The sequence below is a fragment of the Leopardus geoffroyi genome, chromosome D4 (assembly GCF_018350155.1).
Source record: "Leopardus geoffroyi isolate Oge1 chromosome D4, O.geoffroyi_Oge1_pat1.0, whole genome shotgun sequence".
NCBI lineage: Eukaryota > Metazoa > Chordata > Mammalia > Carnivora > Felidae > Leopardus > Leopardus geoffroyi.
Window position 1 is genome coordinate 13,246,400 of NC_059342.1, and position 17,860 is coordinate 13,264,259.

The 17,860-nt window shown below is 40.0% G+C and overlaps 1 protein-coding gene across 11 annotated transcripts in view; it reads right to left on the reverse strand.

The window, feature by feature from the left end:
• The window catches only part of TRPM3 (transient receptor potential cation channel subfamily M member 3), an 803,483-nt gene that overhangs the window by 165,204 nt on the left and 620,419 nt on the right, over positions 1–17,860 (reverse strand). For all 11 annotated transcript variants that reach the window (XM_045468653.1, XM_045468651.1, XM_045468658.1 and 8 more), the window contains one exon: positions 2,240–2,363. In XM_045468653.1, coding sequence (XP_045324609.1) covers positions 2,240–2,363 — 124 coding nt within the window. The remainder of the gene's footprint in view (positions 1–2,239; positions 2,364–17,860) is intronic.

Sequence of the window (17,860 nt, forward strand, 5' to 3'; positions counted from 1 at the left end):
AAGGCAGAGTGCAGAGCAGAAGCCGCTCAGGCTCTGCATCAGGACAGCCCCAGTGTGGCTCTTCCCAGCTGTGTGTACCTCTCCTCTCCTCTCCCACCTCACTTCCCTCCCCTGCTCCCCTCCAAAGGAGGAAAAGAAGTGCCTACCTCAGGTCCACATCCTTTATAAAACATCTAGTACTGTCTATGCACATAAACAGCCTCTCCAAAATGAAAATTCTTTTAATTACATTTATGATTTTTAAAATCCTGATATCTTCCCAGATGTGCAGATAAGGGCAATTTATTTCTCGTTAAGATTGCATTGCCTTCACCTACAGTGAGGGACACCTCACACATTTTGCAGGAAATATCTGTCACTAAAATACGGTCGACCTTTTCAGCAGGAGTCATGATGAAGCGACATAGCGATTATTGGGCAGAATCCTGGTGAACAGTCCTATGAAATATCCAGAGAAGCACATTCACCCCCATTTGGTTTTATGACTTCCAAGCGGTTCCTTGAATTTTAATCCTAACTGCATCTCTAGGAAATTTATAAGACTGCTGAAATAGCTAGTTCTGGTAAGATTTCACAGCTGGCATTGGAAAACTGATAGCCACAGTCAGCAGGAAAACCATCTTCCATGACTCAGGTAGGAGCTCAGTGGTACATGCACCTCCTTGAGGCTGGAGGAAGTGTTTGAACTGAACCTCCTTGAGCAGCCACGTCCAAGATGGGAGATTTCCAGTAGTCAGTTGACAGAGGCTCTCCTAGGGGATCAGTCATCATGGCTATGAACCCCATCTGTGTATTGGCTTCTCTATACAAGATGGCCAGACTACCTGGGTCTATGCATACTCAAGGATTAGAGGTGGAAACTTTCACCCCAAACCTGTAAGGCACTGTAAGTTCTCACAAAGGTCATGTGGATCCTTTCCAGCAATGGGTCTTGCTTACTTGAATCAAGAACTGTTCTTCTAAATGTTTGGTTTCTCATACTCAGAAACTGCCTCCTTGCCTCACCTCCCTCCCTCCTGGCAGTCTCTGTGAGCCTGTGTGTGTGCCAGCCACTGTCCTAGGCATAGGGATACCATCGTGAGCAAGATGGCTCCAGCTCATGCCTCAAGGAGCTTGTGGTCTAGTTGGGGAGCTGGCTGAAAGTGGCTCACTCCAGGCCCTCCCCACCCTATCTGCCTCCAGATGGTTGAACCCTTCAGGGTCTGGCCCTGATGTCCCTCTGGAGAAGAAGTGCCACCATGGTGTCACCAGAGATAATCAGCCCAGGATGTCCACATGGCCATGAGGTGGTTCAAAATGTGAGTGAGGCTTCTGTTCAGTTTTAAGATGCTCCTTGACCTCCCCTGTAAGCAGGTGGGTTTAAATGACCTCTCAGGACAGTCTCTGCTTGCTGAGGCTTGCAGGGAATCTTCTCAGAGTGGGCGATCCACTACCCTGGCTTCAATGAGACAGCTTCTGATACAAGCATTTCCCACAGAGACGAAATACCACTGGTGTTGAGTCCTGGTTCCTCATTTATTAATCAGGTGAGTTTGAATTTCCTCATTTGTAAGGTAAGGATAATAATCATACTTCTCTTATTGGGACAGTCGTAAAGATCACAGGCATTGAAACATGTAAAGATTTAGCATGCTGCCTGGCACATAGCAAGTGCTCGTTAAATGTTAGCTCATGTTATTTCTGTTCACTCTAACAGAAGGTCTCTGTGATTATACCACATTTGCAAGACACTTTTACCAGATGTAAGAAAGGTTTTAGTAGCTATTGGAGGACACTTCAGAAGCTACGGAAGTTTCCAACATTCCATGGGTACATCCCTCCCTTTTCTACCTGTATAAGTTAGCCTATTAGCCTGGATCCTGTGTCACTAAGATATTTGACAATAAGCACATCAGTGGTTCCCTACTCACAAGCAAAGTGAAACCCCAAAGAGAAGCATTTTCCAGAAGGAAACCTATTTTCTCTCTTCAACTCATTTGGTTGAGGCAATCAGAAGCATTCGGATGAGCTTCAGTAGGATGTTGAAACCCTGCTGCACACACTTCATTAAATCTGGGCAGAAAAAATAGTGTCTTAGCTACTGAGGGAAGGAGGCTACAGGAGCCAATGAAGCCTGAGGAACATTGTGAGCTTGGCTGGAAATAAAAAACAGTTGGTGTGTGATTCAAGAAAATGGTTAAACAGACGAAGGGAATATGGAGAGGGCTCTGCCACTCATGGGGGAACACTGTTTACATACCAATTCCTTCTTCTTCATGCACTCCATGAGGATGATGAACAGATGCTGGGCTTGGGTTCGAGTGTAGGTGAAAGTCTTCTGGATGGTCACTAGCAGCTGGTCCCTCAGAGATTCATTGATAAGTCTGTAATTAAAAACAATATCAACAACAGGTCAACCCGGCTCCTGTTCAGTACATGTTTCTGAGAAATATTCTAGAACACAAGAAAGCATTGTGAAGACTGACTTTAGAGATGAGTTATTTGTTCCTCTATTTTTCTTGCAATAGTTATTTCGACTGTGATAATTAAAAAAAAAGCAGTGCACTTAAAAATAAATCTATTTGAATGTCTCAGAACCTAAAATAGTAAAGCAAGAAGATTAATTTGGTTCTATTTTTGTCTGTCTTTTTCTTTCTTTTATAGGGCATGTGTCTAATACCCTCTTCCTCAAGTGCCGTTATCAAAAAAAGCCTTACTCATTAGCATCTTAATAAAAATTTACTGTGTGACTTATATGAAGATTTAAACTTCATCTCTAATTGTGAGGGAAAAAGCTTACATCTCAGTAATTTGAGCACCAATGAGCAGAAGTAGGACTCATGATTTCTCTAAAATCATTTCATGTAGGTAGCTTATCTGGCCTATGATTCAGGTCATCATTTATGTCGAGCATTGGCTCTGTTATATCCAAGAAGAGCGTGATCTACAGGAGGTTTTATATGGACACTTTATTAAGAGATACTTTTCAGGCTATCGAAGAATGAGTGAGAGCAAAGGAGGTACATCATACCCAATCACTGCTTTGTTACCTCTTGAAGATGAACCTGTTGTAACTTTATCTCCGCTCATACTAGCCTGGTGAGAACTGGGCTATCTTTACCAGCCATCAGATGGCAGGGAATAAAAAAAATCACTCTACTGTTAATAGAATCTGTCCAAAATCAGGAGATAATACTGCTTTCAAGGAAAAATGACAAGATTATCATACTTTGCCTAGAATTCTACAGCTTTATAATTTTCCCCATAATTGAAGTACCAGAAAATCCTATATACGATAGTAAATATAATGATCTCATTTGGTGCTTATGGAAACCCTGTAGGCTAAAGGTCTGTACAATTTTTTTTTTAGAGAGAGAGAGAACTCACCTGTGCAAGCAGGGTGGGGGGCAGGGAGGGAGGGAGAGAGAACTTCAAGCAGGCTCCACACCCAGCATGGAGTGGAGCTCAACATGGGGCTCCATGTGGGGCTTGATCCCATGACTGTGAGATCATGACCTGAGCTGAAATCAGGAGTTGGACATTCAACTGACTGAGCCACCCAGGTGTCCCAGGTCAATACAATTTAAAAGGGAAGGATATTTAAGTCAGAAAGAGCCAGACGCTTAAGGTCACTCAGCAAATAAGTGGCAAAGCCAGAACCAGAATCTAGTTCTTCTGATTCCTTGTCCATTACTTTTTCCATCACACCATGCTGTCTCTTATTACATCAAGTGTACTATACCTTGGCCTCTCTTCATCACTGTGGCTACTCGGGAAGCAAATTGTAAAATTTTCTCTTATGTGAAAGCATAACAAATTTTGTTGCTTAAAAGAAACCAAGATGGGAGGCTTGAGGATATTTCATATCATTGGCCTTTTGTGCCCCAGGATTGTGTGAGGATCACCTAAGCCCGCTAGGTTGGACATTATGGTGCCCTACATTGAGGAGGGTGCATGCCTCATGACAGGATTATACCAAGGATCCTGGAACGTCACTTAGCTCAATGGAAGATTGGGTTACCCCTTCTGCCCCCCATGAACATTTAAAAAAAAAAAGAGAATTGTCCACAAGAAGATGAAAAATAATACCAGGTCCTCTCAAGATTACTAGATCATTCTGGAGGACTCTGTGGCCTTAGGTGTACACCCATCTGAAACCATTCATTAATTGATTCACTCATTCATTCAACAATTGCCTAGTGATGTCTGTTTAGTGCCAGACATTGTGGTATATGCTAGGGCTATAGGGATAGACGAGATATATACACTTCTAGCCTTCAATGAGCTTACACACAGGTAGAGTAGAAAGACACGAATCAGCAATTCAAGTGTGATTGGCAGTGGTAAAGAAGTAAAGAAGTTGTGACAGCTGAATGTAATCGAACCTAGGAGGTACAAGGAAGACCCCTCTGAGGCAGTGCTGTTTAAGCTGAGACGTGAAGAATAAATTAACATTAGGATGATCAGGGATGTGGTGGAGCTGGGTAAGAGCATTCTTGGCAGTATGAACAGCCTGGACAGGAAACAGCATTAACAAGCCCAGTTTTGAGAAAATAAAAGGTGAGTATGGCTAGAACTTGGAGAGCAAAAGAAAGAGTGAAACAAAATGGTGCTGCAAAAGGGGTGAGAATGAGATGATGGGGAACTTTTGGGATAGTGCTAGAGATCTTGGATTGTATCCACAGGCAATGAGAAGCCATTGGAGAGTGACACGATCGCACTTGTGTTGCCAATTTTCTTGAAGAGTCAAGACAGGAGCAGTCATAACTGGGTATGTATCTGCTTGACAGGCAACCCATGCAGATAGGTCTAGAGGGTTCTGCAATATCAAGTGTACATAAATGTTGTACACGATTAACAACAGAGGAAGAGACTCTCCTGATTAGCCACTTGATAGATGTAATCATTCATTTGCAGGTGTTTAATTTTGATAACAACTCAAAATTTGTTTTCCACTGCTAACCACCTATAGTGAATTCCCGGTTCCCTGAGGTCATTAACTATTTGAGGGATCTGTCATCTGTATCTAATATATCATTTTGTAAACACTGAGAAATGCTGTGCAACTTAGCTAATTGTGGGTTTTAGTGGTGAGGAGAGCTGAAAGACGCTAAGCATCTTTTTTTTTTTTTTTCTTTTTAGCTCAATTTTGCAATTGAATGAAGTTGTGGCTTTGGTTAATTCCTATAGCAACAAGAGCCCAGAATTCTACTACTAGAACTATAAAGATTCTCCAGGTTGGCTTTCCAAAGTATGGGATGCCTGTCACTGATAGAACAGAGTGAGTGGTTTTAGGTGGGACAAAGATGATTTGGTCATTCCAAAACATTAAGTTTTACTCATTAAACATTAAATAACTGTTATTTTGGCTTTAGCTCTTTTTCCATCAAGAGGAAAATCACATTTTTGATGCTTCTTTGACTTTAAAAGCTCACAAACATTTGCAAACCTCCCCCTTTTGACAAAGAAATAATACATATCAGGTCCTAAGCTTTTTGCAGAAAGAGTTTAATAACTTTTCAAAACAAGATCCTGTATAACATTTGATGTGTTCAGAGCATATCGTGGTTTATGACACATGATGGGCTACAGAGATAATATCATTTGATTTTCATAAGAATCTGAGAGAGAAGCAGGTGGTAATTCCATTTTGCAGAAGAGGAGGCTGTGGTCCAGAGAGGCTAAATGATTTGTACCAAGTCACGTAGCTTGAGTCAAGTCTGCTGAATTCAGCCTTCTTTCATGGTGCTGCTTTTACAGTTTGCAACCTATAAATATGTTTTCCGGTTTCCTAATCATCTGCACTGGAAGTAGACATTTAAATATATTTGTTGTAGGAAATTTGCTTTTCTTTTTTCTGATAGAGCATCTGAGGGAAACCAGAAGAGTTTGGAGAAGATAGGGAGAAAACAGAGGACAATGGCAAAGTGCATTTAGGATGCTGAAGATTCTATTTGCCTCTAATTTTTCACAAGTATTTGCTTTGCTGAATGAGATGTTTTGTATTTGGCACAAAGGCTGCCTCTGTCTTCTCTGAGGACCCTTTCTTACTTTGTGGCCATATTCTGTAGGATACTGGGAAGGCTGCTTTCTTGAAATTATTGCTTTCCTAGCTCTTCCCATGTTTTTTTCTTCTGCACAACACTGGAATGATTTAAAACTCTTGATTGTGATATTTAAAAAAATAGCAAAAAATAGCAAAAAATAGCAAAAAATAGAAATAAGCCCATTTTTAGATTTCTTTTTATGGAAACTGAATAGTGGTTGAAAATTTCTTGACATCAAAACATGGTCATAGTATTATATAAAATTTTAGTTTTAGAATTGGGTCTTTGACAAAGTGGTGCCTATTTATAGAAGCTGTTAATTTGTGTTTCCATATGTCCCAATGCTATTTTTGGTATACCTCAAATTAGAATGTTTCTTGATTTAGAAGGGTAGTCATTGAAGTGAGGAAAATCTCCATACTATGGCATTTGTGTCTCCATTTAAATGCTGAACTTGTGATCTGGAGCTTTTTGGATGAGTCACAGAAGTTTCTGAAATAGGTCAACATTCATCCAGGGCTGGAAGTAACCAAAGGAACTTCCCATACTTTGCTATTAGCATTCTGTTCAGATGCTAGCAATACAACCCACGTGTTCACACTTTTCTCAGAATGACTTTAATTACCTGCAATATCAGAGTCTCATTCCTAGATTGAAAAATTAGAAAATGTATTTAGAATTCAGTGGGACACAAAGAGCTAGACTTAGGTTAATGGCTTTGGAGGAGTGAAGCCCTTTTCCTGCCCTCCAAAGACATCCTCGGTTAATTTATTCAGACACAATATGAGAAAATTTTACCTATATAAATAAAAAAAAGATCATTAATAATACCACAATTTGGTACTTAAAAGGCATCATTTTCCAGACAATCTCTAATGCTCTAAAGAAAAATGAAATTTTGCCATTTACTAAAGCCAAAGCAAATCATTAAATGTAACCTTAGGACACAAAAAGTTTACATTTTTTGCCTAAGTTTACGGAGACTGGCATTTTTCTTTTCTTCTCCTTCTCTCCTATCCCCCTCCCCCCTTCTCTTCCTCTTCCTCCTTTTTCTTTTTCTTCTTTGTTAGTAGACATCACCCCTAGCATGGCCTGTGCTGGACCCTTTGTGTGCAATACAGAGCTCCCTCCTGAGACCAACAGTGTTCTGCACCCTTGGGTGAGCCCAACAGTATGAGGCCACTCCCAATCCAAGCTGGAGAAAGAACTTTCCCACTTCAGGGAAGTCAGAGATCACCAGTACTTTCTTACATGTGGGAAATAAAGACACATAGCAGATTTAGGAGGCTTTACTATTGCGGGGTCTTGCAAATATTCCATGCAAACATCTATACATCTATTTATTTATTCATTCAACAAACAATACTGGTGCCTACTGTGTGTCAGGCACTATGCTAGAAGTAGACAGATGAATAATATTTAGTCCTAACCTCCAGGAACTCATAGGGTTGTATGCCATATATTCTGGTAATCTATTAATATGTACCCCCCCCCCCCAAATTTAGTGATGTAAAAGACCATTTTTTATTGTGTTGATAATTTTATGGGTTAGGAATTTAGGCAGAGTAGTGAGGGACTCATGTCTATTCCATGATATCTCGGTCCTCTCGGGAGAGGATAGAATGGCTATAATGGCTCAACCGATCATGTCTGGGGCTCCATTCTTTTTCCACATGGCATCTGCTGCAGATGCAATGTCCACGATGACTTCTTCACTCCTTTGTCTGGTACCGAGTCTAGGATGGCTGAAAGAACTGAGGACTGGCTGGCATTGCTCTCTCTGGTGGTTGCACGGTGGATGGACTTCTTACACAGCAGCTGGCTTCTCTCAAATGAAGGATTCCGAGAGAGTGTTTGAAGATACCCAGGCAAAAACTTTAAAACTTCTTCTGATTTAACCTCAAAAGTCCCAGAATGTCATTTCCTTACATTCAATTAATCAAGCAAGTCACTAAGAGCAACCCAGATTTAAGAGGAGGGAAGAAATGGACTCCATCTCTTGGTGGAAGGAAAGCATGAATATACAGAGAAGGAATAGATCAATGGTGATCATCTTGGAGACAAGCAAATCCATCAAGTGATTCTGTTCAGATGAGACATTAAAAAGCATCAATCTCCCCCACATCTTAATGATAAACATCTTCAGTGGTCTTACTTTGCATTTTCTTCTTTTAATAGCTGATGATGCGAACCAGCATTTTCCTTAAAAGTGATAGTCTAACCACTCAGAAGTATTTTCAAAATGTTTACTACTGACTCACAGCGTGGAGCTTGCAAATATTTCCTCTTTTGACTCAGCTGCCTATTTTTGTTTATGTAGTGTGTACTATGTACTAGCTATTTCTTTGCGGCCTTGGGCACATGGCTGGAGCCTTTTTTCCATGGACATATGCCATCATACTTTGCCCCTGTTAAATGCAGTATGCAAGGCACATCTTCAGTAAAATGTGTGCATGCTTGGGTCAACCTTAATGCCCAGGTTAAGTCACACCAAAAACAGAGGGGTATTTTCTTGGTGCCCTCATCGCACTTCGTGGTCTGTTTGGAGAGGAAAAACAACAGCAGCACCTGCCAAAAGCTAGAGAGAAGTCTGACTTCCTAGGGTATTGTTTGAGTTTACCTTATTTCTCCATCTACCTTCGTTTTGGCCCTCCTCCTATCTTACTCAGTTGGTACTAACAGACCACTAACTGGTTTCTTCTCTGTCCTCTTCTAATGCACTCCACACAGTTGGTTGAATGGTTGTTCTACAAAGCAGACATGATTCCAGCACATCCTTCTTAAAACCCCACCAATACTTTCTCATCACCAGTAAGATAACATCTCAACTTTTGATATTTCAGATTCTGTATACTGCTAATCTGAAAATCCAGCTGAGGGATTTGAGCTTTGGGATAGAGTGAGATGATACAGTTTAGGAGCCGCAGTTTTACAGATGAAGAGTCTGGAGCCTGCAGAGGGAAACTAACTCGTTAAAGAAACATCAGAGCCAAACTTAGAGGAGAAGAGAATCAGGAAGAATCTCTGATAATGAACTATACTGGCAAAAACATGTAGGCTCAGCTCAGTGTGGTTATGCAAAGTTAGTGAATTGTTGTTTGATGACTGGATACAAGTGGGGATTTCCTCTGTTTTTATCCCTGATACAGGATGTTCTATATCTAATGTATAAGAAGACTGAGCCTGAATAATGTGGTTTCAAGGATCCACTACCTCCCCAGAGTTACTCCCCAGCTTCTCAGAAGCCCAAAGTTCCTTTTATTTAGTTAAAAGGCAAACAAATATTTTGTTGAACAATTAGAAGGCCTAAGAGTAACTCTTAGGTTAAGTGATGTTTTACGTGAAACTCACATCTAACTGTAGCTGATTGATGCTGATGGTTTTTGGGAAGTACTAGTTGGATAGAAAGTTGGGGGAAGATACGAAAGGGACATTGGGAAGGGACCAATAAGTGGGTAGGGAATGACTTTGTCCAACTTTTTCCTGAGGATTAACTCCAGATCCAAATGGCTTCTACCAGCTAACACCAGTGAAAATAGTACCCCTAATCTTATTTTCATAAGTACCCTAGACAAGTGGTTCACCTGGGCTTTTCCTGAGGGTTCTATCTAGTCACGTGAGGCAGTTAGAATGATCCTAGAAAAGCTGCCTACAATTGGGAAGGATGCACGCTGGAGGATGCAGTCTGTTAAAAAAATTTCATTTACTGCCACCCACAGAGGGAGCATTTCTTACTTTTGTTCTTTACTTTTATTTATTTATTTATTTATTTATTTATTTATTTATTTAACTTTTTAAAAATCCACTCTAGAATCTTGAGCTATATATGGTAAAATAGAAGGCACAGATACACATACAAAAGGAAACAGAAGGGGGGTGGTGCAGTGGGGTTGAGGGTTGTAAGAGAGGCACACAGTATCTATTCTAAGATAAGATTTGTGCTAGGCATTTTATGTGTGGCATTTCATAAAGTCAGATTAATCTAAGAAAATCCTAGCTGGCCTAACTCCTTGGACGCATGAACTGTACACGATATTACTTATGTGTTCTCTTCTCTCAATCTTCATGAAGGTGCTGAAGACAGATTTTCCACCACCCCCTTACCTTGATTCCCTTACCCTTCCCTTTCCCTATAGCATATCACTTTTTAAAACATTATAAAATGTGTTTATTTATTATGTTCATTACTTACTATCTATCTAACCCTGCTAAAATGTAAGTTCTGTAATCACAAACATTTTTGTTTATTCTGTAGACAGATGTGTTTTTGCCAGGGCCTAAAACAGTGCCTGGAACAGAGTAGGTGTTCAAAAAATACTTGTTGAATTATTGAATACATAATGTTGGCTGGATGAAGAATGTAATTTCAAAACAAAAGGAAGGGGTACCTGGGTGGCTCAGTTGGTTGAGCATCCAACTTCAGCTCAGGTCATGATCTCACAGTCTGTGAGTTCGAGCCCCTCATTGGGCTCTGTGCTGACAGCTCAGAGCCTGGAGCCTGCTTCAGATTCTGTGTCTCCTCTCTCTGCCCTCCCCCCACTCATGCTGTCTCTCTTTCTCAAAAATAATTAAACTTCAAAAATTTTTTTAATTTTAATAAAAAAAAAACAAAGAGAAAATGTCAATATTGAAAATCTATCAGACATTCAAGGGTTCCCAGTTTGGTGGAACTCAATTACAGAAATACTAGAGCTATGTTATCCAATGTGGTAGCTGTTGGCAATTTGAATTAGAATGAATTACAGCTAGATAAATTTAAAATTCAAATCCTTAGGTCACGCTAGTCACAGTTCAAGTGCTCAGTGGCTATCTGATTACGCACAGAATATTTCCATCATCACAGATATTTCTATTGGACAGCACAGAGAACAATTCCATCATCACAGAAAGTTCTATTCGACAGAACTGCTGTTGAGGCAGACAGGACTGCCAAGCACTTTACCCTGGGCAGAAACTAGCAGGACGCTCAGGTGAAAAATCCTCAACAGTGTTGGCTATGCATATGTAATTTCTCTCCTTTCTTTTGCTATTGTTTAGGACTATGGCTAAGAGTAGAAATTGTTAAGTGTTGCCAAAGAATACAGGGACTGACACATGGTCAGGCAGCTTCTCTGCTTCCAAAATTAAAGGGAAAGACACATCTTCTGTGTTCATTCCAAGTGAAATCCCATCAACGATAATTGCACGTGGCCAGGAAAAAGGAATAATCAGACTTTTATTGGTTTAGACCCTCTACAAAAGAGAGAATCAGAGCTGGAATTAGATGTATGAGGTTCTTGGGCAGGCAAAGACCCTGGCATCTCTTTCACGGATATGCTTTAAAGGTTGGTCCAACATTTATTCAAAGGAGAAGTTAACCAGCGTGTGACACGAAGGGGGGGGTGGGGAGATGGAAGCTGTTGTTCAGAATAACTCAGCCCTGGGGCACCTGGATGACTCAGGCAGTTAAGCGTCCTGCTCCTGATTTTGGCTCAGGTCATGATTTCATGGCTCATGAGTTTGAGCCCAGCATACTTTTTCTCTCTTTCTCTCTGCCCCTCCCATGCATGCACTCTCTCAAGATATATAAATAAACTTAAAAAAATAATAACAGCTCTGGGGCAAGCAAACTTCCTGCCGTTACTGGTCTCATCTTCCTAGAGGTGATACGGTGTAGCTGCTAGGAGCGTAGGTTCCGGCCCCCATTTGCCTGGGCAGACCACTCCCTACCGGTGAGATGTTGAGGAAACTCTGTAATCCTTCCATCCTCAATTTCCTCATTTATATAATGGGGATAATTATCCTACCTACACCATAGAGTTTAATGAAAGACAGTGTTTAGACCAGGTTCTTGCATGCAGAAGCTTTAAAAAATAGTAACTTCACTTTTGCAAGTATGCTTTTGGGAAGGGGGTCAGAGGTATGGGGAAAAGGGTGGGGTAAATCTCAATTCTCGCTCAAGGCAGTTTGTCAAAGATTCCTTCTACCCCCATATCCTACTCTGTGAGATGCTGGAACAAGTATAATTTTCTTTCTTGTTTTTTTTTTTTTTTAGATGGATTAGTGATGGATTAATTCCTCACTGTTTTAAAATTAGTCTTTCTTGGGGCCTCTGAGTGGCTCAGTCAGTTAAGCATCTGACTCTTGATTTTGGCTCAGATCACAATCTCAAGTTTGGTGAGTTCAAGTCCTGAATCAGGCTCTGACAGCACAGAGCCCAAGCAGGCTTGGGATTCTCTCTCTCTCCCTCTCTCTTAGCTCCTCCCCTGCTTGTGCATGCTCTCTCTCTCTCAAAATAAAAATAATAATAAATTAGTGTTTCTTATTAATTATCCATAGACAACTGAATTAACTTGTCCCTCAATCCAGCTTCAAACAGTATCCCACAACAAAGAGCCTCTCGTTTTTGATATCCTATGTATTATGCCTGCAGGGAAAGCCTCATATTGTCAGACAGTTTAGACTGATGCACTTCACAGCGTTGATTAAAGATGGACTATTTCCCAGGTATCTTTTAGGCAGATAAATTTCTTATTTTTCGCTTGGCTTCATAATCCAATGTGCTATTTGATGATTGCCTGGTGGTGATATATGGGGCTATCTATAAGATGTTGTCTTCACTCTAGAACAAAAGTAGACACCCATGGCATGTTGAGTGTACCTTTCCTTCTTTGCATCATTGTTAATCTATCACAATAATCTCTCCCCTGAGCACCAGTGTGGCCTCAGAATAATTCTCAACACATTATTCTAGGACGCCGGTACCAGTTGATTGTTGTTGACACTCAAGATGAAAACCATTTGTCATCCCTGCACTAGGGATAAGAAAATCTCAAATATACTATCAAATGGTGAATACCAGGGATATCATAGGGTTAAAGAACTGTAAATTTTAGGTCTGTCTCCAAGACGCTGAATGAACTGTGGCTTTCATGAATTTAAAAAAACTGATTTTTTACCACTTACTTTAGGGATCACTGCTTATGGATACTTGATTTGCATGGAATAACTCCAGAAAATACCATAAATATGTATATCAACTAGAGGACAGCTGTCCAGCAATTAGGACAATTAAAGAAAAAGTGTATTGAAGCTGAGTGGAGCCTCTCCTAGACAACAGTAGTGCAGACTTGAGTTAACCTTGGAATACTACTTTAATGCATCTTTAGTGTGTCTCTGGTGGAAGAAGCTTTTATAGCAGGTGGTCACTGTTGTATCTAGTTTTTATGAATCCTGTAGTCCATAATCAACAAGGAGAATTGCATGGGGAATCTAATGGAAATCCATTAAGGACGCTGCAAACATTATCTATTATTAATGATACCACAGGGTGAGATGTTAATCCACTCTATTTCTAGCAGCTGCAGGTTCTAATATCAGCCAGGATGATTCAGAATTCATCTCCTCTAAGGTAGAGGATTAAATACCAGGACATTTTATTATCTAAGGCTCCCTCAAATACATTTTAAATGTCTTTGTGGATTTTAAAGTCCTCACTGCTTCTTTTCATAAGAGAAAGAGGATGTGTCGTAGAAGTGGGTAAAGAAATGTATGTGTACATCTCACACTAAGGCAGAGAGGTGTATGGCAGCAATGGGAAGTACAATTCAGTTCTGTTGTCTGGTGAATGGAAGGTTCATTGATGTGACTGTAGAGAGAGCTGGGGCCAGAATGCAAAGGGTCTTCAGTCCAAGCCAAGGAATTTGGACTTGTCCTGTGGATTAATGGTCAACTGGTTTCCACAAAGAAGCCCCAAGAATTCTGAGGAGGTGCCCCAAAGATGCCTCAGAGCTGCATTAGTGGGTGAGAGCCAGGCACAGAAAGGAGGCCTATAGACCAGTGGTTCTCAAATTATGGTCCCTGGACCCACAGCATCAGTATCTCCTGGGTATTTCTTAGAAATGCAAATCACCTGGCCAATCAGACTTACTGAATTAGAAAATCTAAGATGGGGCCCAGCTATTCAATTTTTGATAAGCCCTTTGATTCTGATGCAAGATAAAAACTTGAGAACCACTGGTCTAGGCCTTCCACCCCAGCTTCAACAGAGTGAACATGTATCCTGTGTTTTATATATTGCGCTTCTATCTGATATTTCATATGAGAAAGGACTTACAGACTTTAAAAAAGTGAAAATCAATGCTACAGGCAAGTGGGAAATTGGGACTCTTAAGTGGTTGCCTATCGCAATTGTAAAGTCAAAGGAAAATGAGCTAAGACCTTCTAATGCTGAACGTAATGTCCTTGATGACTGTCAATGGTGTCTCCAACAGCAGAGACCCATCATTCAGTTTTAAATATTTTCAAGTTTCTCATCCTCTTTTTTTTTTCTCTTTGGAAATGGGTCATATATTTTGAACTAGTTGGACAATCATTTTTGAAAGAAATAAAATGAACTGAACGCCCTTAAGAAATCCATGTAAATAAAAATGTGAACAGAAAAATTTACCAGTCCTGTCAAAATGAGTATTTTTATGGTATAGCTTTCTCTTCAAGGGAGGAATTTTCAAGTCTAACAGATGTTTGAAACCAAGAACAGCTGTGATAAAGAAATAAATGAGGTGATTCATGCTAAATCAACTTCTCAAGCCAACTGGGTTCCAGGGACAAAATTTGGCAGAGGGTGCAAAGTGCTTGCAGCAACAGTGCCATGACTGGTGTGAGGAGAATTCACGCCAAGCACAGCAAGTGAGGAGGCTCTTTCTGAAAACATCAGAAGGCTAATTTGTATACATTTAAAAGGAGTTTCCAAAAGCGTGGTCTATGGACCATTCTGGTTGGAATCACCTCAAGTTTGTTTTCACATAGAGTTTCCTGTACCTCAGCCCAGGTACACCGAATCAGGATACTTAGGGGAACCTGTGTCTCCCAACACTTTCTGGGTGATTCTCAGGCATGCTAAAGTGTGATAACCACCTGCCTATTTTGAATGTATTCTGTGTAACAAGTGGCCAAGAAGTGAGCTGAGCAAATCTCAGAGAAACATGGTTGATCCATCCTGTGCAATCTTCACTTGATATTGATGGGCTGTCTAAAAGTCATGGGCAGTGGTTCTCCGAAAAGGATTTCTTTACCATGATGGCTTATGCAGCTCTGTGTTCTTTCTAATGTTTGCTGTTGATGTTCAAGGCCACACTTTCCCAGCCTGGAGCTGAGCAATTCTAAAGCAAATTTAATCAATTTAGAGAACTGATTGACTGATAGAGATCAATAGAACTTTTCCCCTCACTAGTACTTTCCTCCATGAACTCTACGTAATTGTTTTTTAGTCAATGCTTTATTCTTTCCATGCTGACACAACATGGAGGGACCAAACAGCAAACTGGAAGACGGAGTATTTTCTTTTGAACTTTCCTAAATAAATGAAGCTACTCCAGCCTTGAGGAACTTAGATACGATGGCACAGGTATCTATATATCAATATCTTTAATATATTCCACAGAGGGGAAAATTGCAATATAAAAATTGCAATTCAATAATTATAGGCATTAGTGTATTTATAAATTATATATAATTTAATTGATTTTATTGGATTAATTTGTCAATTAACTTGATTTCATTAAACTGAAATATATAAATTCAATATATAAATATATATTATATATAAATAACATGCAAATGTATTTAAATATGCATTTGGGTATATACAAATTCAACATAATAGTATGTACGTACACATACAAACACACTATCTCTTTTATTGGCTTTCTTTCAATACTCTTCAAACTGATTTTTTTTTTTCTGTGTTGAGTTACACAAAAGAGGGTCAAATATTAGCTTTTCTTGTCTTCCAGGCTGATCCTCAGTTTGGATCCAGTTTTTGATGGAAAAGGGGAACAGGAGCAATAGAGACTATTGTGCCATTATGTGAGTAATTAACACCCAACGTGGGGCTGGAACTCATGACCTTGAGATCAAAAGTCGTATGCTCTACCAGCTAAGCCAGTCAGGCACCCCTGAAGAGATTCTTGGGGGAAATGCCACACTCAAGTACTTTGTCCTCTGGCCTCTTGTACGTTTATCACAGCACATGTGACCTTCTAGTTATCTGTATTCATGGCTGTGTTTTAACCTCCATTATAAAATCTCTGCCAGGGCCATGTCTTGCTCATTCTCTAACAGTTACGTTGAGGGCATATAGTAGGCACTCAATAAAGGTTAACTTAGAAAACGGTTTACAAAAACAACACCCCTTTTTAAATAAAGCTCCTGGTATGCTTTGTCTATACAAGATGTTTCCAACTTTCTTCCCGTCCCTTCTGAGAAAGTTACAAAACAGAATCAAGTTTTGACATGCTCTCTTATAGAAAATTCTAGAAAAGAGACAAGGTAAGATGAAATTAATGGAAACTAAAATAGACACTGGAAGTCAGCATGCTTGATATTTGTTTCCTTCTTTCTCACTTGACATTCCAATTATGTCTAAATCATATTGGGATACAGACTACTGAGATCAATTACTTCCTTTCAGCAGATCTTATAGAGAAAAATGATAGGGCTGTGACATCCTTCAGCCTTAGATGGAAATCTCTCAAGCAGAAGAAAACATTAGTAACCACTGCATGGAGTGATATGCCCTAGGGAATACAGACTGCACCTGAATTTCTAAAATGGCTAGTTTTCTGGTGACTTCCTCCTGACTTTGGTCACTTTGATGTATATTTGGAGAGAAGCAAACTTTCGTTACATCCGTGCTAGGACACAGTGATATAATTTGAAGCCATGCAATGGATTTTTCCTTTCTCATCTCTACTTTGTGTTCCATTTATGCCTTTACCTCAGCTAATCAGAAAATAAAGGGATCTTTATTAAGTCCCCTTTAAACAGGAAAATCAGATTTTTTTCCTTGAAATATATTATCTATTCTCTTCCTCAAGAACGAGCCATTAGTGGCTCAGTGTTTCTCCATGATATCTAATACAAATTCCAGACGAATACGAATGTGAACAGTCTATTGGCGTCTGCCCCTTGGTGCCATCCCCAGAGTTATCAACAGTCTATGTAAGAGCTTTAAGGCTTTCTGTTACCACAAGCTCTACTTCTTGTCCTAGGCTCTCTGAAAATGGTAAGTCCACATAATTATTTTCGGGAAGAAGACACCAAAATAAATGTAAGACTTAGTCATAAAATCCAGATAAATGAGGAGCATCACCTTAGAGTACACATTCGTTCGGGATGCCTTTTTCACGCTGACATCTTTCATCTGTGTGGCACTTTCTCAATGGCTGATAAATGAGGAGCTACACCATATTTCTCTGCAACCTGAGACTTAGTTACTTTCCAAGCAAACTACTCTCTGACTTTAACTGCAGGCAGCTACCACCTGAAAGGTGTTCTGACTGTAAGCAAAGTTGGTCAGCTTGCTTCCTCAACATAGCAAAATGTGGAATCTTCCTATTTGAAAACTTAGGTAAGTGAATCTAATGCCACTTGGGTAGCATCAATCTGTTTGTTGGCAGTGTTTAGTCAGTTGTGATTCAGAAAAGAAAAATTTGATGATATTTTTACGGAATGAAATTAGTCCAGGAAAGTGAGTTGTGGCTCATTTTAAAACTATGACAGATGAGAAATAGGATGATCTAGTTCGACATTAAGGGAAAAAGAGAGTTTGGCCATTTCTTTCTGGTAGCATCTGCTGCAGGGCAGAGAGGGAGAAGAAGGCAAATGAATTCAATTGCAGTTGCCCTCCTAGCGTATCCAAACCCATTTACTTTGGGATGGATACGCTCTGTCTTCCTTTACCTCAAGTAATCTCATCGACACAAGTTAGTTTTGCCAATTCCAATTTGCTTCCTAAGTGATGACCTTTCAAATTCATATTCTTAGACGTTGGTTAACAATAGGGAATTTAAGGG